The following is a 22600-nucleotide window of genomic DNA, read 5'->3' as shown; positions in this document are numbered from 1 at the left end:
AATTTTTCCATATGTTAGTTTAATATGATAGAGAACTAAGAGTCAGATTCGGAAAAATTGTTAATGATGATGGTAAATACTATTGTCCGAATTGATTTAATTTGTAAGTCTGGCGGTTGATCATGTTCATGAAAATTTTTAATAGTCACTGTTGTGTGCTCCCTTAAGTAATCCTAATATTATTCCTAGATCTTAATTAAATGAGGTTGATAACATTTTACTTGTCAATCCCCTCTGATGAAAGGAGAATTTTCATGTGATTTAATGTTCTTAATGGTGATGCCAGTTGTTGGACATGATGGTTTTTCAACATTCCTTTCAACAAATTGAGATATTATTAAGGTGGACGGTGATTGAGCTGTGAAGGATTTTTTTTAAGGGAAAATTTCTTTTCCATAAAATTTCTTTCCTCCACCAATATTTGTCCTATTCTGAAAAAGGAAATGGCCCCAATCATTGGGAATGATTTTAGACCGATTAGTCTTTGTACTTTCCTATATATATATATATATATTTTAACATAAAAATATTTATATACATAACAATAAAATATAGTTAGCCATACTAATTAATATTAGTTTACTGTAACAACAATGGCTTACTTAATTGAACGAGTGAATGCAGAAGTTACGATTAAAAAAAAAAACTCATATCAAATAACTCAACATAATAACCAATGGTACTCATACAGTTTACTTTATCACTAGCATGATATAACTTACCACTCACATTTGCCAGCATGAATAATGATAAAGTAAAAAAAAAGTAAAATAAGGACAAAGGGAGAAGTATTCACGTGAGGAGGTGAATCTTGTCTTATTATTAGATGCAAGCAGAGTGAGCCTAGCTCTTGCTTTAAAACAGGAGGAAGCGGAGAGGCTGAGAGCAGTTGGCGAAATCTAGAAAAGAAACAGTGGAAAGAAGGAGCGTTTCGATTGGAAAAATCTATAGACGTCTGGAGTCGGAGTTGGATCGCTATAGGTGGCAGAAAAGACTTTGGAGATTTTATAATGAGATGAGTTTCAGCTGGTGGGAAGTAGATCTACAAGTGTAGTGATCTGGAGTCCGACGGTGGAAGCTTCTGTTGCTTAGAAGCTGGAAGATCAATCAAGGTATTCGGTTTATAGGAGCCCGTGGGAATTCCGAGCAGGAACCTGATGAGTAAACTAAGCAGGAACACGTTTGGATTTGAACGTGAGGTCCGGTTCGTTCTTTTTTTAACGACCAGCTGTTGCGTTGGAACGAGGCAAAGGGTCTTACACAGAAGTGACCTTGGAGCAGAGTTCAGCAGATTTTCGGGATTCAACAGGATTTGGCGCAGGATTTTTGGTAAAACCAGGTAATAGCATTAAATGTGACTTGCCATTTCATTTGACTTGTAAATGCTATATATTATTTATTTATTTTTTTAGGTTCTGTCAATATTAGCGTAAAATGTAGTGGGCTGTAGGTATATGCAAGATAATATGATATGAGTATTTATTGGAAGTGGAAGGGAAGAAATGTTGTGGGCTTTTGGAAGTGGGCTGGCAAGATAAGTGGAGAAGGTTGAATTGGATGCCTAGGATGTGAAGGAAAGGAGGTGTTAGTAGGCTATTTGGGTTGAATTTGGTCGGTTATAAGCACGAGATGGCGATTATTTGTGAGCTCCATTCATCAATCTTTTCCGAGAGAGATCGGATTGGGGCTCCTCATAATTATCAAGTATCTTAGTGCCACAAGCCTTACCATTCCATTATCAGTAGACGAAATGTTTGAGTAGCCAAAGATCGTTACCGCCTCGAGGGGAATAAAATCTAAATTGTCCCTCGACTGTGGGCAACAAAATAACTCCAATTTAATTGAACAAGGGAACAAGCATCCATCTTTGGTAGTTATCCCTGCCTCGAACCAATCCTTTGACGCCTTCAATTGAAAAATATAATCCCTCTAGCAATGGAAAGACACGACATTCATCATTCCCATTGGATTTGCCTTCGACTATTTCATTCTCGATATCGTAGACCTTGCACCCATGTATTTCTTTTCACTTAAATTCCCTAGACATTTTGGTAGTTGAAGGTCGTTGCGCACGTTCTTGGCGAAAAGTTTGATTCTTAACTGGCGAAGCGCAATCATATGCTCTAGCTCTATAATTTTAAAGCCATTCTTATTTTTTTAACATAAAATCCATCTAGTTGTTGGAGATAGTTTGGCTCTCCAATTATATGCCTTCCAGAAAAATCATTTGAGGGCAATTGCTTGTAACATATATTTGTAGAGTTATTCATGCCTCTCGATAAGAAATTGTTTCGAATAAGACAATTTTGTAGATGCCTTGGGAGAACATTTAGTTCAATCTTAAGATGGGAAGTATGTCATTTTGACCCAATTCTTTGCAATCATCAATGCGACTAGGTCCATCCAAGTTATTACTGAAATTTTACTTCCCAAACCTCCACAAGACGGAGTGGCGAGCACACTTTCCCATTTTTCTTTTATCCTGCTTCTCATCATCCTCCCAAATGTCATCCAACATAAGTAAGAATTTTTTGGACATGATCTCAATTCGAAGACTATCTTAAAATGCCTAAAGTGTCTCCAAACGAGGTCTCTCCTTCTTAAGAGATTCCAACATATTTGCAATGACGTTTTCACATCATAGTTGTTAGAAACACAAACCCACATTTTAAGATCAAATTCCTCTGCCATTTCATCTTCATAAATATGTTGCAAGAGAATTGTCTTTCCCATACTGCCGTCCTCCACTACAGATAGAAGAGAAATGTTTTTTGTACAAGTCTGTTCCATTAGCAAGAACTTGATACTCATTTGATTTCTTTCTTAACCACTGCATAATAAACAAAGATCACAATGCCATTCACATTCGAGCTGAATCATCCTTATCAAATTCATAATTTTTTTGTAGTTGCCTCAACATGGGGGTAAGGACTCTAAGGTTAGAGTCAGCAATCTTTGTAGAATTCATAATATTCGATCATTTACTTGTTTTAATTGAACCTTTTATTGCTAAGGTTAAAATTGAATCTACTGCTAAAACGTTGGGTTACTCTAAGTACTATTCTATCTGTTCTAATAAAATTTGGATTATGTGGAATAATTCCATCTCGTTAAATATTATTGATGATCTATCTCAAGTTATTCATTATTATATTAGCCTATCTAATGTTACTTGTTATGCTTCTTTTGTGTATGCTGCTTGCAATAGAGTTAACTGTATCACTCTTTGGGATCATTTAAATAATTTTGCTTCTAATATTAATGGCCTTTGGTGTGTGGGAGGTGATTTCAATATCATCTTTAATGCTTCTGAAAGAGTTGGTGGTAATCCTCCTAACACTAAAGCTATGGAAGATTTTAACTCTATGATTAGCGATTGCAATTTGAATGATATTGGCTTTTTTGGGAGCCCTTTTACTTGGAATAGAGCTAATTTGTGGCAAAGATTAGATAGATTTCTTTTCAATAATGAGTGGATTGCAGATTTTCCTATGACTAATGTTGAACATTTAAGTAGAACTATTTCCGATCATTCTCCTATTCTGTTGAACGTTAACAATATTAATCATTCTATTTCTTATGCTTTTAGATTTCAGAATATGTGGATGCATCATGCTGAGTTTATGAATGTGATTAATACTAATTGGAGTGCCCCTGTCTATCCTGATAATAACATAACTGGCATGATTAGATTATGGGCTAAGCTGAGTAGACTTAATTAAACAATGTCTGAGGTGGTGAACAAAAATATATTTTCTAATATTAAAGAAGCTGAATTGAAAGTTACTGAATTAGATAACATCTATTTGAAAAATTCTAATTCTGATAATCTTATTTGCCTTAATAAAGCCAAGGAAAATCTCTTTCAATTGCAAGTTCAGGAATTGTCTTTTTGGAAACAAAAATCTAATGCTAAATTTGTTATGGAAGGTGATAGGAATACAAATTTTTTTCATATGTTAGCTAATATGAAGAGAACTAAGAGTCAGATTCATAAAATTGTTGATAATGATGGTAACTCTATTGTCTCGGTGATTTAATTTGTATGTCTGGTGTTGACCATTTCATGAAGATTTTTAATAGTCACTGCATGTGTACTCCTATAAGTAATCCTAATATTATTCCTAGAATTATTAATGAGGTTGATAACAATTTACTTTGTCAAATCCCCTATGATGAAGAGATTTTTAATGTGATTAATGATCTTAATGGTGATGTGGTTGCTGTACCTGATAGTTTTTCTACCAAATTCTTTCAACATAATTGAGATATTATTAAGGTGGAAGTGATTGAAGCTGTGAAGAATTTTTTTAAGGGAAATTCTTATCCCAAAATTTTTTCCTCCACTAACATTGTCCTTATTCTGAAAAAAATGGCCCCAATCATTGGAATGATTTTAGACCGATTAGCCTTTGTACCTTTCTTAACAAACTTAACTCTAAGATTATTGCTAATAGGTTGATAAATATTCTCCCTAAAATTATTTCTTATAATCAGTCTGATTTTGTCAGGCTAGAAGTATTTTTGACAATGTTCTATTAGCTCAAGAAATTACTCATGATATCAATGTTAAGGTTAAAGGGGCAACATTATTTTTAAACTTGATATTATTAAAGCCTATGATAATCTCAATTGGAAATTTCTTTATGCTATTTTATCTTTATTTGGCTTTAATGACAATTTCATTTCTCTTATTAAAAATAGTATTGAAAATTGCTATTTTTTTGTTATCATTAATGGTATGAATCATGGTTTTTTCAAATCTTTCAAAGGGTTAAGGCAATGTGATACTATTTCTCCTACTCTCTTCATTATTGCAATGGAATATCTAGGGGTTTGGATAATTTATATGTGAGAGACCCTAACCTTAATTTTCGTACCATTAGGAGTTTTCCTATATCGCATCTTAGCTTCGCTGATGATTTTATCTTGTTCTCTAATGGCTCTATTAATAATATTAAAGAGTTAATCAATTTTCTTATCAGCTTTGATAATCAAAGTGGCCTTTCTATTAACAAAGACAAAAGCACTTTTATTGTGGGCAAATCTATAAACCAGAATAGAATTAATTAATGTTATTTAAAGAGTTTGTGGTTTTCAGTCTAAGAACCTTCCCATAACCTATTTGGGCACTCCCATCTACAAAGGAAAAAAAAAAGGAAATTTCTTTTTGAAGATATCTTTACTAAGTTTTAGAAAAAATTGACTAACTGGTCTTCTAAATTTTTATCTCATGGTGGAAGATTAGTTCAGATCAAATCAGTTTGAAACTCTATTTCTATTTATCTGTTTCATACTTTATTTCCACATGCTTCTACGTGTTCTAAATTAAAGAGGATGATAAACAAATTCTTTTGGGGTTCTAAGTTCAATAGCAATGATATTCGTTGGTCTTCTTGGGAGAAGATCTGTGGTGTTTTGAATGAAGGGGGTTTAGACTGCAAAACTTTAAGTGAAACTGCTAAAGCTTTCTTTCATAAATTCTGGTTTTCTTTTAGAACTAATATCAGTTTATGGGCTCGTTATATGAATGCTTAGTATTGCAATAACATGCATTAGACTTTATGTTTTTACAAAAATGCTGACTTTATTGTTTGGAAAAGACTATGAAACATAAAATGGGACGAAGCTGAACACTTTATTCAATGGGGGTTTGGAACAGGTGACATTTTTTTCTAGCAAGATAACTGGTTGGGACTTTCTTCTATTGTTTCTTTACTTAATACGCATTTTATTGATAACGTTAAACTTTCTTGTTTTATTACTAATAATGGCTGGAACATCACTAAGCTTAGGGAGGTGCTTCCTCCTGATATTGTGGAGAATATTTTGAAAATTCTCTTATAGGATCAATGCAAAGATAAAATGCTTTTCACTCTTTCTTCATCTGGTAAATTTTAGTTGAAAGATGTTTGGGTGAATTTTAGAATAAAAAAGGAAAAATTGCTGATTTTTTCAACTTTTTGGCATAAAAATTTCCCTCTCTCTTATTCTATTCTTGTTTGGAGATGTATTAAAGGTTATCTTCCGGTTGACTCTATGCTCCAAAAAAAAGGTTTCTATATCCCTTCCAAATGTTTCTGTTGCTCAAATGTGGAGAGTATTGATCATCTTTTTGTGAATGATTTTATTGCCCATAAAGTGTGGTTTCAGTTGTCTTGCCAAAAAAATTTCTAACTTCCAACATAATAATGTTATTTCAATTCTTGAGCTTTGGGTGAATGGTTCTAAAGGTCATATTTTGAATATGATCCCTACTCTTATTATTTGGTATATTTGGAAAGCTAGAAATGGTGATAAGCACAATGATATCAATATGGATGCTTCCCAAATTATTTCAAATGTTAGACACAAAATTTTGCAATTTTATTCTTACAATCTTATTATTGTTAAGAATTTTCAAAAATGCGCGAATATGGCCATTGCTTTTGGTATTCCTGTGAACGATGGGACTATCAATTCGGTTGATAAAATTGTTAAGTGGATTAAACCCAAACCACCTTATGTGAAACTCAATTTGGAGGGGTCTGTTGGACCTAATTGTTCTGGTGCTGGTGGTATTATTATGGATCAATTGGGGTGTATTCTTGCTGCGTACGCTGGACAGTGCTCAAATGTGATTTCGACTGAGCTTATGGCTTTACATTATGGATTGAATATCTGTATCAAAATGGGTATTACCTTTGTGTGGATTGAGGTGGATGCTATGCTTCTTATTCAAATCATTAACAATGTTGTCCATGGTAGCCCTCAAAACTTTTATCTTATTAAGAAAATTAAGAATTCCCTTACCTTTGTCAATTTTTATATATCTCACATTTACTGGGAAGTTAACGTCAGTGCAGATTGGTTAGCTAAAAAGGGTTGTTCTATTCATAATTATGAAGAGTTGGATATTCAGAGATTAAACCCTAGCTTGAAAGGTATGATAAGCTTGGATAAAGCTGGCTTACCATATATTCGTAATGTTTGATATTTTTTTTTCTTTTGGCTGGTTGGTGTATCCCTGTTTTGAGGTTAATTAATAGTCGTTGGCATTTGTTTAAGTGGCAGATTTTCTTTAATATTTTGCTACATCTCTTTCTTCTTATGTATATGGATCCGGTGATGGTTTATTTTATTTCATGTTTGTGCTGTCAGTTTTTGGAGAATGCATCTTTTTTGGTTCAGGTTGAGATTCCTTGGTCTTTTGTTTCGGGACATATGTTGTATCTTAAATTATGGGATATTTTTTTGGTTTGAGGTCTTTCCTTTATGTTATCTACTGAGACGGAGGGGGTTCTTTTCTTAAACTGGATGGGTATTTCTTATAACTACTTTGTTTGTTGGGATCAATATTGGATGGGTATTTTATCTGGATCCTGAGGCTATTTTCCTAACTTGATGCAGAATTTTAATAGTGTGGGTATTTATCAGCGTCTAATCTAGATCCCATGGGGGAATTTCGTTGGGTATAATTTTGTTAGTGGTTTTCTATGGTGGCTGCATGTCCAAACCTTGTCTAAAATTAAGAGTTATGATGGCTGCTGGTTTACTGATTTGGATTGAATTTTTGTTATTATCTTGTTTATTCTTAAATGTATTCTCACTCTTTTAGTTTGTAGGTTTCTTAGGTGGAAGCTTATCGACTATCTTTCTTCGGACACTCAAGACAATTTTGCTCCCTACGGTTCGATTATCTCTTTTTACAGGAATTACATGCTGAACTGTTATCCCTTGAGATTTCTTTTTTGGGTGCTGTCCTCTTGCAGCCCTAGTATGTTTTTAAGTCATTTTGTAATTAGTAGTACAAGGAACCACCGACTTTTAGGTTTTATTTTATTTTATTTTATAGCTCTTCTGAGCATTAGAAAGCTGGAGGTTCCTTTTAAGGACCTTGTAACCTTGTTTTTAATATTAACGCGTTAGGCCCCACAATGGGTTTTAAAAAAAAAAAAAAAAAAAACAGACATTTTCATAAAAATTCTGCTATGATATCACTGTTGGATCATGTAGAAAGTGTGCCATAATCTTAGCCTAGTCCTAAAATTAACCTTCAAATTAATTGGTCGGAAGCACAATTTAATCCTTTCTTTTGGTCTACTTGTTTTGACTTTTTTTTTTCTAACATCTTGTATCTCTTCCTCAACTTATGGCATTATCTGATTGGGGCCATATATTTTGATCATCTTCAGTGAACGTACGCATTCTACTTGGTGACTCTTCACCTCGTATGGTTAGGATTTGCAAACTAGCTTGTTAACTCAGTACCCAACTTTGATCATTGAATGCATGTTAACTCTTATAGGAAATTGAATCTAAGTCTTGAACATTATGTGTCATCATGCAAGTTCCCAAAATATAGAAATTCTTCCATAATCTACTTTGGACTACTATCCAGCATCAAGGAGGAAAAAATTCCATTGGTGGGCAAATTAGGCCCTAGTATGTCCAAGCCACCTTTTGATGTTATTAAAGGAGAGGAAGACTTTTCATGTTAGGTTCTTCAAGACATGAGATTTTTTGGGTTGCTTTTGGCTCCTAAAGTGCTTTTTGCTGCTCTTATAGCTAGGTTTAGACTTTTAGAGTCCTCGCTTCTTTCTTGAAAGCCATGCCATTTGTTGTCTTCTCTTCAATGAGTTGATTAATGACGTTCAAAAAGTGCTTATGAATAGAAGCTTCTAACTCTTAGACATCCTTAAACTCATGCGGTGAGATTTTTGAATGAAGCGAGCTGCTCATGCCACCATAAAGCTTAATTTTATTTATTCTACTCCCTCTTTTAATCCGTCATTGAACCTTTTTTGCCGACCACCGCCATGAAACCTCCGTCGCCTCACCCCTAATGTTGTACCATTCACCAACAAACCGTTGCCTTATTTTGTACACCTCTCGCCTGAAGTGGCCATGAGAGAGCTCCTCTTCGCTACGAGAAGCTATAATTCTGAAAGAAGAAAGAAATGTTAGAGTTTATCGATTTGGAAGGTATTGAAGAGGTGTTACTTACGAAATGGAAGCAAATAAGAGTGAATATAGTGGCGCCATTGTTGAGAGTTGCTGTGTTGATTTGCTTGATAATGATTGTGATGATTTTTGTGGAGAAGGTGTTTGTGGGATTTATTTGTCTTGTTGTAAAGGTGTTTAAATTGAAGCCTGAGAAGCGTTATAGATGGGAGCCAATGAGACCCGAGACATCAGATCTAGAGATTGGCGTTCTATCTTATCCAATGGTGCTTATACAGATCCCAATGTACAATGAGAAAGAGGTATGCAAGCTCTCTCTCTGGAAGAATTATTACGTCCTCCGACCGGATGCAGAGGAACAAAAAAACTCGATACACTTCAGCTGTATAGGCGCGATTTTGTCTACGACCGAATGTTCCTTTGCATCCTTACACCGAACCAAATAAAAGTTCATCTCTCTTCCATTTCTTTTGTTTGGCTCATGGAAAAGGTGATAGCAGGTGTACAAGCTTTCAATAAGGGCAGTATGCAATTTGGATTGGCCATCCGACAGGATGATTATTCAAGTACTGGATGACTCCACTGATCCAGTTGTGAAGGCATGGAACTCTCTCTCTCTCTCTCTCTCTCTCTCTCTGTATACATATAAAAAACTATTTTATATATATTACTGTATACTGAATTGTAGCCAACTTTCTCCTTGATGCATATTTATGACGCTTAATTTCCTTATTTTATATGTGCTTACTTTCAACACTCTAACCATTAATTTTTTGAGAAATTTATATACATGGTGTACTTAATATATTATACATAAATTTTTAAATGTATTAATATAAATACATAACACCATAAACCTTTAAATCACATGAAAATATTTTTTTTGGTTAAAACCCACAGTAGGGGCCTACGCGTTAATAACAAAAATCGGATACATCGTCCTTAGAAGGATCCTCCAGCTCACTACTGCTCGTACGAGCTACAAGATAAAAAGAAAAAACTAAAACCTACGAGCCGGTGGATCCTTTTCCTAAGAGTACAATAAAAACTGAAGCAAATATATGGGCTGTGGGTAGACAACACCCAAAAAAGGAGAAGCGAAATATTCCCATTCAACCCAGCTCTCCTGCAAAAAAGAATACGATAGACAAAAAGGAAATGCAAAAACCAAGTAAAGTATACCTTGCGGACAATCGAGCTCAGATCAAGAATCTTGTTAACAAACCTACAAGGAATACTCCAAAAAACCATTAGATTTCCACAAAAATTAGAAATAGCTTTAAACCCCTCAATATTATAAATACTCCAAGATTTTTTACAATCAAATAACCCCACCAAAGCATTCATCAGGCACACCCTCTTCCCCTTCGTCAAATAGAAAGGACCATACAGCTTGGAATCATTCTGATGCCACCAGAAACCAGAAATATCGATAATACTCAAACTAAAATACATACCAAGACTCAGAATGTACCCATCAATACTATTCAACCCGAAATTACCAAATAAAAGCTCACCCAGGATATTCAACAGACGCCCCCATTTAGTAGAAACGAAGCACTTATCCATGATAAAGACAAACCAGCAGCTAGAAACCAACCATGGGAAAGAAAACAAAGAAACCCCAGCAGCAATAATGAAGACAAAACAAATCCAACAGAACAACCCCAACAGCAAAAAGGAAAACAGAACAGAGCCAACAGAATAGAAAAATAAAATCATCCAGCTCTGAAATAAGGCATACAAGCCTTATCCATGAGAATCATACCCTTCAAAACTTGATCTAAATTTAAAATATTCAATTCTTCATAACCATAAAGAGTAAAACTCCTATTAGCAAGCCAATCCGCACAAACATTGCCTTCCCTGTAAATATGCGAAATAAAAACATTCATCTCATTCATAATAATCTTAACTTTTCTAAAAAGATAAAAATAATTAGCATTACCAGTGGCCCCATCTTTAATACTTTGAACAATAAACATAGCGTCTAATTCAATCCACACAGAATTACAACCATATTTAATACACAGTTCCAGCCCCAGAATTAACGCACTGAGCTCAGCAGAAATAACATCATTAATCTGGAGAGGAGTAGCAAAGGTAGCCACGACCTCTCCACCAAAATCACGAATGATACCTCCCGCTCCCGCCCCCACAGATCCATCAGTATTCAATTTAACATAAGGATGTTTGGGTTTTATCCAGTAAACAAAAGAATCAGCCATAGCGGGAGATCCTTGATCAAGGGTAATCCCAAAGAATTCAGCCAAATGCTTACATCTATAAAAGGTTTTACTAGATAAAATATTAAAATTAAAGAGCTGCAAAACTTTTCTTTTCACATTTTCAATGATAATATTAGCATCCATATTCATATTCTCATGTTTAGCCTCATTTCTAGCCCTCCAAATATACCAGAGAATAAGGATGGGTAAAAGATTTAAAATATGACCTTTACTAGAATGAAACCAGCTCTCCAACATCAAATGCAAGGTATTAATCATCGTAGAATTCTTATCAGTAATGTTGTTGAAATAACTCCAAACTTTTTTAGCAATCAACCCATTAATGAAAAGGTGGTCAATATCCTCACAATTAAAATAACAAAAAACACTTGGAAACTAACGTAATACCTTTTCTTTGAATCAGATTATCAACAGGGAGAAAACCTTTAATACACCTCCAAACAAAAGTAGAATAGGTGATAGGAAATGAACTATGCCAAATAGCCGCAAAAATAGGGGATTTAACAGACGGAATACGAAATTTCTCCCACAGGTTCTTAAGTTTAAATTTACCATTGGAGGATACAGTCGAAAGAATTTGATCATTGCAATTCAGTTGTAAAGGAATTTTCAAAATCCTGTCCACCAAACAGTTAGGTAACATCACTTTTAACTTATCAATATTCCAACCATTATTTAAAAAGAAAGAAGACACTTTAACAGTTTCCAAGGTATGAGTATTTAAATAAGCATCAATCGCAGTATTACCCAACCAGTTGTCTTGCCAAAAATAAATGTCTCCCTTATCCAAACCCCACTGAATAAAGTTTTCCGCTTCCCATTTTATGCTACACAACCTTTTCCAAGTCCTAGAGTCAGTATTTTTATAAAAACCAAAACTAGGATGCATCTTATTGCAATATTTAACATTCATATAATGAGCCCATAAACTAGAATTGGATCGAAATGAAAACCACAATTTGTGAGAAAAAACAGTAGCAATATCATTCAAAATCTTACAGCCAAGACCCCCTTCATTTAACACCCCACAATTTTTATGCCACGCCGACCAATGAATAGCATTAACACCCAACTTGGAACCCCAAAAAAATTTGTTAAACATTCTTTCCAATCTAGCACAAATTGATAGGGAAGGCATCAAGGTATTAAAAAGATAAATGGGAATCGAATTAAGAACAGATTTAATAAGAATCAAACGGCCACCAAAAGACAAAAAATTAGACGACCAACTAGCCATTTTCTTTTGAACCATAGTGAAAATTTCTTCAAAAAGGGAATTCTTTTTTTTTTTTACCATTATAAATCGGCGATCCCAAATATCTCATCGGCAACTTTTTAGCTTGAAAGCCACTGGCTCTTTGAATAGCTTGAATTCTGCTATGGTTAGCCGATTTGCCAACAATAAAACTGCTCTTATCTTTATTAAAAGCAAGGCCACTACAACCATTAAAATTAGTAAGAAATTTCATTAAAATTTTGACATTCTTAATAGCACCATTAGAAAATAAAATGGAATCATCAGCAAAACGCAAATGCGATATAGGAAGACCTCTAATCGTACGAAACTTTAGGGTAATATTCTTAGCATAAAGATCTTCTAATCCTCTAGATAAATATTCCATAGCAATAATAAAAAGAGCAGGAGAAATAGTATCCCCTTGACGGAGACCTTTTGAAGATTTAAAATAACCATGCTTTCTACCATTTATAATAACCGAGAAGAAACAATTCTCAATACTATTTTTAATCAACAAAATGAAATCCTGGTTAAAACCAAATAAATCCAACACCTTGTAAAGGAAACTCCAATCCAAATTATCATAAGCTTTAGTAATATCTAACTTAAAAATAATATTACCTCGAGTAATCATAGCATTTAAATCATGAGTAAGTTCTTGAGCAAGCAAAACATTATCACAAATAGTTCTCCCTTTAACAAAACCGGTTTGATTCAGAGAGATAATTCTAGGCAACACTTTAGAGAGTTTATTAGCAATAATTTTAGAGTTCAATTTATTAAAAAAAGTACACAGACTAATAGGTCTAAAATCATTCCAAGTGTTAGCCCCTTCTTTTTTCTTAATAAGAACAATATTAGAAGAAGAAAAAAAATTAGGGTAAGAAGTGCCTCCAAAAAAATCTTGCACAGCTTCAATAACATCCACCTTAATACTCTCCCAAGATTTCTGAAAAAATAAGGTCGAAAAACCATCAGGACCAGCCATAGCATCGCCATTTATCTCCTTGATAGCATCAAAAATTTCATTTTCAGCAGGAATTTGACAAAGCAAAACATTATCAGCATCATTAATAAGCTTAGGGATGACCGACGGATTATGAATATGCTCAATATCAACATGGTTATTAAACATATTAAAAAAGAAATCCACTCCCGACTTACAGATAGACTCCTCCGTCTCAAGTAAAATTCCTTCATTGTTCACAATTTTATGAATTCTATTATTAATTTTATTTTTATTAGCAATAGCATGAAAAAATTTGGTATTTATATCTCCCTCCATAACAAATTTAGCATTAGACTTTTGTTTCCAAAAGGACTCTTCTTGAAATTGTAATTGGCAAAGAACATTTTTAGCATGATTAAGATTAAACAGGTTATCCTCATTCGGATTGTTAGAATAAATACCATCCAGATCCACAACTTTATTCTCAGCTTCAAGAATGTTCGAAAAGATGTTTTTGAAAACATTTTTATTCCAATGTATGAGACATTGTTTCAATCTAGCCAGCTTAGCCCAAAGCCTCATCATACCAGTGATAGTATTGTCAGGAAAAACATGAGCATTCCAATTGGACTCAAGCACCTCTTTAAAATTATCATGAAGTAACCACATATTAAGAAATCTAAAAGCAAAAGAACCAGTTTGATTAATCACATTAATATTAAGAAGCATTGGGGAATGATCCGATAGAGTTCTACTCAAATGCTCCACATTAGTAGCAGTAAATTTGGCAATCCACTCATTATTAAACAAAATTCTATCCAAACGTTGCCAGAGATTAATCCTATTCCAGGTGAAAGGACTACCAAAGAAGCCGATATCATTCAGATTACAGTCATTAATCATGGAATTAAAATATTCCATAGCTCTAACATTAGGAAGACCACCTCCCCTTCTCTCGTTTGAATTAGAAATAATGTTAAAATCCCCTCCCACACACCAAGGCCCATTTATGTTATGAGAGAAATTAATAAGTTTCTCCCAAAGATTAACACGGTTATTTCTTGTAGAAGCAGCATAAACAAAAGACGTAAAGCAGTTCATATTAAAAACATTAACATGACAATGAACAACTTGATGGAAGTCAGCTACAATACTTAATGAAATAGACTTTTGCCACATTATCCAGATTTTGTTTGAACAATTACCAAAATGCATAGCAAAACCCAAAAAATTAGCAGTTTCAACGATTTTATCCAAAGAAATAAGAGGTTCAAATAAAACGAGCACTTGAATATTGTGGATCCTACAAAGATTTTTTACTCTAAGTTTTGAATCTCTGCCACCAATTCCCCTAACATTCCACAAAAGAGTTTTAATCATTGCAATCTTTTAAGGAATTTTGAGCTCTAGTATTTCTAGGGGTAGCAGGACAAGAAGTTTTATTGTGCTTACCTTTTTTCTTGCCACCTTTAAACAAACCCTCCTCCTCAGATATAATACGACCATCAGAAATATTTTTACTAATAGGTGAAGAAACCGTACCTTGCTTAGTGGGAGACTTAGCATTTAGGTTAGAAGGAGGAACAAATTCTCCTTCTTCATAAGATTCAGTAGAAACATCCGCACCATTGTTTTCCAATTGATCATAATCCTGTCTCAAAAGTAAAGCATTCTCAATGGACACAGAATTAGAAATAACAGGCATATCATTAAGCATATCATCAATTAAAATGAAGAGTTTAGGATCAGCTTTTGTTTCATTAATGCTGGAATCTAAAAAAAACATCATTCTTAGCATTTAAAACACCAACAGACATGTCCTGTTCAACTTCTCCCACATGAACGATCTCTTCCCCAAATTCCATACTGTTATTAGCATTTTCCACCTGTGCCAATTGAGTAGTAGGAGGCGGTTCCACCTGAATAACATTTCCTTCATTGTTATCAACGACCGGCACATAAATTTGCTTATTCTAAGCTGATCCAAGCCTCCGACTAGCCTGACCAGCAGGCTTCTTAAGCTCCGGGTTTAGTTTAAAACAGTCAACTTGGGCATGGCCATGAATTTTACAATGAGTGCAAAATTTTGGGACTTTTTTGAATTCAGCATTTTGCAAATATCCATAAGCCTTAGATCCGACCCATATTTCCTTAGGGTGTTTTTTCGAAATGTCCACTTCCACGAGCACTCTCGCAATAGAAGGACGGGTCCTAGCAGCAGTTGCCTGATCCGTTTGGAGCGGCCTCCCAAAAATGGAACCCAAAGCATGCAAAACTTTAGAGTTAAAAAAATGCAACCGAAGATTTGGGAAAGAGATCCAAACCGGCATGATAGGAGATTCTTCCTTAATGTCAAAGAAAGGAGCCCACTTTAATATACACATTTGACAGTTATAGATGAAATAGGAGCGTCTAGCAAAAACCCTACTATAATCAAGATCATTTGATAATTGAATAGCCACATGTCTTGTATCCAAAAGACCCACCGAGTAAAAACCAGTAAGCTTAAGAGATGAAAAAAAATTCCTAATAACATCAAGATTAGGGCACCGGACACCAAACTTACCACCAGAGTAAATTGAAAAGGCGAAGCCAGTTTAAGAACTTCTTCATTGGATAAAAGCACAGCCGGTATACCATTAAAAACAGATTGTAGAACATTAGAAAAAATATCACCTGAAGAAGCCCCCTCTAAAACTTCTTTAAACGATCTAGAGGTAGAAGGAGATTTGGAACCCTCAGAATCAAGGTTAAAAAAGCCTTTATTCTTAGCTACCAGCGGATCGGAAGGTTTCCCCCATGGATTAGCTGGAGGAGCGACCGCCATGCGATCCACGCCCAAAAGGGCCACAAACCCTCAGGAACAACCAAAGCTTTCGATTCTCGAACAAAACCAACGAAAATCGACGAGAAAACCAGGGAGAAAGCGAAGAGAACACGAACTCACGGAGGAAACCCTAAATCGCCAGAGCGGCGCCGAAGGGCTGAGGAGAGAGCGTGTGACATGAAAACATCATTAATATTTACTTTTTTTACTTTATTAAAAAAAAGTAAATATGAAAACATCATTAATATTTACTTTTTTTTAATAATTTGTATCTTTTATATATAATTTTAAAAATAAATAAATATAAAATTTAAATATTCAATATGTACTTTGCTTCCTAACTTTTATAAATTACAATTGTAAATTGAATTCTCTATATTTTTTTTTTGAGACTTTGAAGCCAATTATGATAAAATCACACCCACCTCACATATGTAAGTTTTGAACTCAAAATCATTTGATTGGTAGCCAAACTCCCAACCAACAGATCAAGATGAGTTACTTAGTCTATGTCCTTCACTCCAAATATTTGTTATTTTTCTGCTATAATTGAAGGTCCCCTCCCTTTTAGCCTGACATGGGGTTCTGTTGAGGAGCAAGTAGGGATTAATAATTCAAGTACACATGAGAGGCGACAATGGCAGATATTGTTTTTTTTTTTTTGCAAGGGAACGAGAGATTATCATATGATCATTTGGTTGGAAGTATTAGATTTATTGTATTTTATTTTCTAAGAAAAATATTAAGGGACTATTTGTTTTGCTGAAGAAATACAGTGTTAAAAAAGAATGTTATATATCTGAAATATCCAGAGTTACTTTAATGGGTATAAAAAAAACCAAATGATTACTATTTTTTGTTTGGTTTTGACTTTTGAATAAAATAAATATAATATAAAATTTAATGAGGGGTTGATGGCCAATGGTGATGGGGTGTCATAGGTCGACAACAATTAGCAATGATGGTGGCGACAACCGACATGGCTGCGACGATGTATTTTTAAATGAGCCAAAAACGACTGACCTTGGATACATCAAAATAATCAAAGTAAATTTAAAATTTACTAAAATGTCACTTTGCATTTTTTTTGTTTTTTCAATCAAACCAAACACCAAATTCTTAAAACCCAAGAAATATTTTAGACTCTCTTATCATCATACCAAAAAACAACCCTTGATTTTTTTATTGAAGGACCATTTAAGTCCCAAATTATACGAGGTATCCAATTTAGCTCGAGTGGAAGATAAGATTAGAGAGAGTCACCTTAGATGGTTTGGTCACATAAAACGCGGCCTTCTGATGACCAGGTTAGAAAAGTAGATATATTAAATTTGACTTATGTTAAAAAAGGTAGAAGTAGATCTAAAAAGATTTAGTAAGAAAATTTTAGAAATAACCTTTCTTTATTAGATTTAAATTAAAATTTAACTCTTAACAAAACACAATGAAGAAAAAATATTCATGTAGCGGACCCCATATAGTGGGATAAAAATATCTAAATCAAATAGCCTCTATATTTTATGCTTTATCAGTGCAAATCTTGTTCTCTGTAGCTTCAGTTGATGATCATATAAGACTCAGATCAACAAATCAGTATATAAAGTGAATGAGCAGTGTGTTTCACTTGTTACCATTTTTATGTCTCATCACCCCAAGAAATTATTGTGTGCGGAATCTAAATGCATTTGGAGACGAATCTGGATGTACCACGTCACTGAATGCATTGACCCCCAGAGTGCATCCGGTGACGTGGCATGCCCTGATTGGAATCCGAATGCATTCATATTCTGCACACAATAATTTCTCCATCACCACAACTTCATCAAGCCAATAATTCCTTTTAGAAAATTTTGAGAAATATTTGTACATAGTCGATCATATGTTCCCCTGTCTGAATGTTAGTGTGTTTTCTTATATAATTTGTTCAAAATAATTCCCCACATCACATAATTATAAGTCTTGGCATATATATATATATTAAAATTATTTTTGTGTACTAAAATTAATTTGTTTAGAAAAATAATTAGTTAAAACTTTAAGCAAAAAAAGAAAAAAAAAAGGACTTACTACATATTCATTGAGAAGCAAAGCAATGAATTAAAACTTATCATAATGCTCCTTATGTATGCATTTATCTTCAATTATAACATTAAAATGGAATATTTGCAGGATTTGGTGGGATTGGAATGTGAAATATGGAAGAGTAGAGGGTTGAACATAAATCACGAGGTCAGAAACAACAGGAAAGGGTACAAAGCTGGTGCTTTGAAAGATGGAATGCTTCATTATTCTGTAAAAGATTGTGAATATGTTGCCATATTTGATGCTGATTTCCAACCAGAATCTGATTTCTTGAAACGAACAGTTCCTTTTCTCATTCATAATTCGGAGATTGCTCTTGTTCAAACTCGATGGAAATTTGGTAATTTTAATTCCTAATCATATCCTCATTTAAATGATATAAGAGAAGAAAAAGTTGGAACTAGTGAGACTTAATTCATATCACATTGAGAGAAAACAAAAAATATAACTTAGAATAGCACACAAAACAAATTAAGAATTCTATGTTGCTTCACCCAATTGATGGCTATATATTGTTATGGCCTCTGAAGATTTTACAAACGGTGTAATTTTGTAGCCTCAGACCCAATTTGATTAGCAATTGAGTTTGCATAAGAATTTTCTTCATGTATTAGTTAAATTAGGCACCCCAACAACATAAAACATTAACATTATTCAATAATTCACTAATATATCTTGGATTTTGTTGGTAAATTTATGAACTCGTATAAAAAAATTCTTATTGTTTTTGCATTGTTGAATTCTTTAGTGAATGCTAATGAGTGCATGATGACAAGAATGCAAGAGATGTCATTAGATTATCACTTCAAGATTGAGCAAGAAGCTGGGTCATCTGCATTTTCCTTCTTCGGTTTTAATGGTAAAAGTTAAGAGTGAATTTTTGAATGAAGTAGTTATCTTGACTTGGTCTAAATAACTTTGCGTTTAGGAACTGCTGGCATTTGGCGCATATCAACCATTGCTGATGCTGGAGGATGGAAGGATAGGACGACGGTTGAAGACATGGATTTGGCTGTTCGTTCAAGCCTTGATGGTTGTAAGTTTGTGTATGCTGGTGATGTCAAGGTATACATGCATATCTTTTCCTTTATCTTCTACCCTAGTTATATATATTATAAATTTGTTGTAAGTTATATATTTGTTGTTTGACTTGATGTTGCCCATGAAAGATAACTAGATCTTATTACATATATAACATGTGCCCAAAGATCAAATAGAATGAGAGATCACGAGAAGAATTTAGGAAAGTATGTAAGACAATTAGAGAAATTTAAGTAAGAGGATTTTTTTTTTCTAATGTACAAGATTATATCATACATGTGCTCGACATGTCATATTTTATTTATAGTTGAGGGATAAAACTAACATTAAAAAATTGACTATATATTTTGATCACATTTATAGAAAATACATGACTTGGACTAGGTGTAACTAGTTATGTACCTAGCAAGTTTGACTTATAGGTTTACGTTTGTTAGGTAGAAAGCTTATACAAATTGTAGATTGAGGGTGATCACCCTTTAGAAAGGCGAGTTTGCCAACTGGGTAGTTAAGGATCCTTAGGCGAGTTAGGTAACTTTATTTTGATGGCCAAGTAAGGTTGGGCTTATGGTGAACTTCAATTATCCAGCTCTTGGTGGCTTGAGGATTAAGAAACATCTGACTTGTGATTTTCAAGTTATAGAAGGTTCTAAGTAGTTCTCAATAAATGCTTTATTTAATTTGATTAAGCTCTCATGATGATTTACTCAAGCCAACTTAAATGCATATTAATATGTACTTAGCATATAAATTAGCATTCAAGTTGTAAAGTGTTTAATCTCCACTCATTTGATCATCAGCATTTATACTAGGTAAAATGTGAATTACCAAGTACTTTTAAGGCCTTTCGGTATCAGCAACATCGATGGTCTTGTGGACCTGCAAATCTTTTCAAGAAAATGATATTAGAGATAATAGCTAACAAGGTACGTATATACTTCATTCTCAATATTATATAAAGTTGATTGTCAAAGGCAAGGCTCCAATAGAGCACATATATGATATTATGTTATTACATATACAATATTAGTAAAAAGTTACTTTATATTTAGGTGTTGTTATGGTCATTCCAATTAAATTTTGTTATGTTCTGTATGAATGACTTTTGCAGAAGGTTTCAACATGGAAAAAAATCCACCTAATCTATAACTTCTTCTTTGTTGGAAAGATTGTAGCTCATACATCAACCTATATATTCTATTGCATTGTGATTCCACTATCTGTTCTAATTCCTGAGGCCGAGATTCCCTTATGGGGAGTCGCATACATCCCAACAATTATTACACTTCTTAAATCAGTAGGAACTCCAAGGTAATAGCATAAAAATAAAAAAACATTTTATAATTATTCTTGCATTGGAGTATTCATAATATATTTGATATTAATGATTTAAATGCAAGAAATCTCTTCTATTTGATGAACAGCTCTTTCCACCTTGTAATCCCTTGGGTGCTCTTTGAAAATGTAATGTCCTTGCATCGAATTAAGGCAGCTACTACAGGTTTTTTAGACGTTGGCCGGGTTAATGAATGGATAGTTACAACAAAGTTGGGTGATGGTAGCAAGACAAAGCCATCTATGGAAGTGATAGTTAAGAATGCAAAAGATTTAAGAGATGCTAAAGTGATAGACCCGTTGCTTGGTGATTATAAGAAGCCTCAAGCTAGGACATGACAAAGGTATTAAACCTTAATTTAATGTTTTTAATTATTTAATCATTAGCTTATGATGGTCAGATGATCATTAGGTAGTTGAAAGATTCTTGTGCTTGTTACAATTTTAAAGTGCATAAAACATATAATTCTATCACGCATCATGTAAAGCAAAGTTAAAAGAAGTGCTAGTATATGATTGAGAAAATAAGTTGATACTATTGCTTTTTATGATTTTTCTCACTCATTAACAGCTCTTGACCACACCTTTCCATTATTATGCTTTTAAAAAATTATTCCAAGCATTTTCTTATGCCTTCCTTCCTATATAGAGAGAAATTAATCACTAGGTGTCACACAACATATTTAATCATATAATTAGAGAAATAAGAATCAATGACAATATATTTATGCATTCTCTATATACTGCAAATTCTCTCTCTCTCTCTCTCTCTCTCTCTCTCTCTCTCTCTCCCTATTTGTTATTTTTTTAATTTGATATGCTTAAAGGAAGGGTAGAGAAGTGGTGTCGGCCTTGAAAGATATGAGAAGCATTACACACATATGAATTTCCTTATTGATATATTTGAACTATGAATTTCAAATTTGATTGATGATTTCTTGTTATTTGTTGCATTAGATTTCATTTGGCCGAGCTATGGATGGGTGTCTTCATGTTTACGGCTGGACTCTATGATGTCGCCTACACTAAAAAAGGATACTTCATTTACCTCTTTATGCAATCATGTACATTCTTTATTATTGGTTTTGATTTCATTGGCTCATCTATTAAAACTTATTGAAGACAGATGTTTAATTAGTTGTTTGCATGCTCTAAATTATTTTCTCAATCAGGGTGGAAATTTATTTTTTGCTCCATGTGGGGAATTCAACCAAGACCAATGCTTGATCTATATAGATGAGTTGTTTTTATGAATTTGTAGAAGAAAAAAGGAGCTATTACTTTTATTGTTAATTTTATTTTTATTTTATTGAGAGAGAAGAGGTGTAATAAAAGCTGATGGTTATAGTAACCTCTACTATTTGAAGGAAAGAAAAGAACGGATCCTTCACAGATGCTGATATCAATGCTTATATAAAATTCTATGATTTGCTCAAAGATGTATTTATATATAATTGGGTTCATATAATTAAATTTAAAGGTATATTTGCTTCCTAAAGCCGCATTTAGATTCCTCTTTATTAATGTGCCTTATATTCCAATTAACCCCTCACAAAACATTTCATACATGTTAAGCAAGGTTACTACATGAGTAGTTATTTGGAATAATTAGAAAAAATTCATTGATTTAAGTGGAAAGAATAAGAAGGAATCTCATACCAAGTATTTACCAACCATTCTCTGATCCTACTAGAGGACATTATAAAAAATGATAGGTAAAAACTTATGTGTTTGTCTTTAGAGTTGAAGCGGTAAATCTATAATTGAATCCAGTTAGATTCAAATGGCCATATCACTGATCTCTTGAGAATAGAACTTGTAGTACTGCTGATAATACAATCAAGATACGTATAATAAATATTAATGATTGAGATCTAGATGAATAATAACATGAGGTTGCATGTCAGATCAACCACTTGCAAGCTCATTATAGTGCC

At 33.6% G+C, this 22600-nt stretch overlaps 2 protein-coding genes across 3 annotated transcripts; both read left to right on the top strand.

The window, feature by feature from the left end:
* The first annotated feature begins 871 nt into the window (after positions 1-871).
* LOC114580936 lies at positions 872-7854 on the top strand. Of its 2 annotated transcripts, none has more exons than XR_003702642.1 (2): positions 872-1339; positions 7605-7854. XR_003702642.1 is itself a non-coding variant. In XM_028699905.1 (2 exons), exons 1-2 carry the CDS (start codon positions 6317-6319, stop codon positions 7703-7705), a joined length of 708 nt encoding a protein of 235 aa, XP_028555738.1. In that variant the 5' UTR covers positions 6279-6316; the 3' UTR covers positions 7706-7854. The 2 variants fall into 2 exon arrangements, 1 of the variants encoding a protein (XP_028555738.1); XM_028699905.1 differs by lacking the exon at positions 872-1339 and adding an exon at positions 6279-6923.
* A 1067-nt stretch (positions 7855-8921) lies between these two features.
* Positions 8922-21732, top strand: LOC110102408 (probable glucomannan 4-beta-mannosyltransferase 11). Its single transcript, XM_028699893.1, has 9 exons — positions 8922-9245; positions 9444-9542; positions 18375-18627; positions 19036-19146; positions 19216-19352; positions 20141-20254; positions 20440-20639; positions 20672-21007; positions 21621-21732. The coding sequence occupies exons 1-8, from the start codon at positions 8940-8942 to the stop codon at positions 21000-21002; spliced, it is 1551 nt and encodes a 516-aa protein (XP_028555726.1). The 5' UTR covers positions 8922-8939; the 3' UTR covers positions 21003-21007; positions 21621-21732.
* The last annotated feature ends 868 nt before the right edge of the window (positions 21733-22600 follow it).

Source organism: Dendrobium catenatum, unplaced genomic scaffold, assembly GCF_001605985.2.
Source record: "Dendrobium catenatum unplaced genomic scaffold, ASM160598v2 fragScaff_scaffold_1409, whole genome shotgun sequence".
Taxonomy (NCBI): domain Eukaryota; kingdom Viridiplantae; phylum Streptophyta; class Magnoliopsida; order Asparagales; family Orchidaceae; genus Dendrobium; species Dendrobium catenatum.
This window is presented reverse-complemented; position numbering and strand designations above follow the sequence as displayed.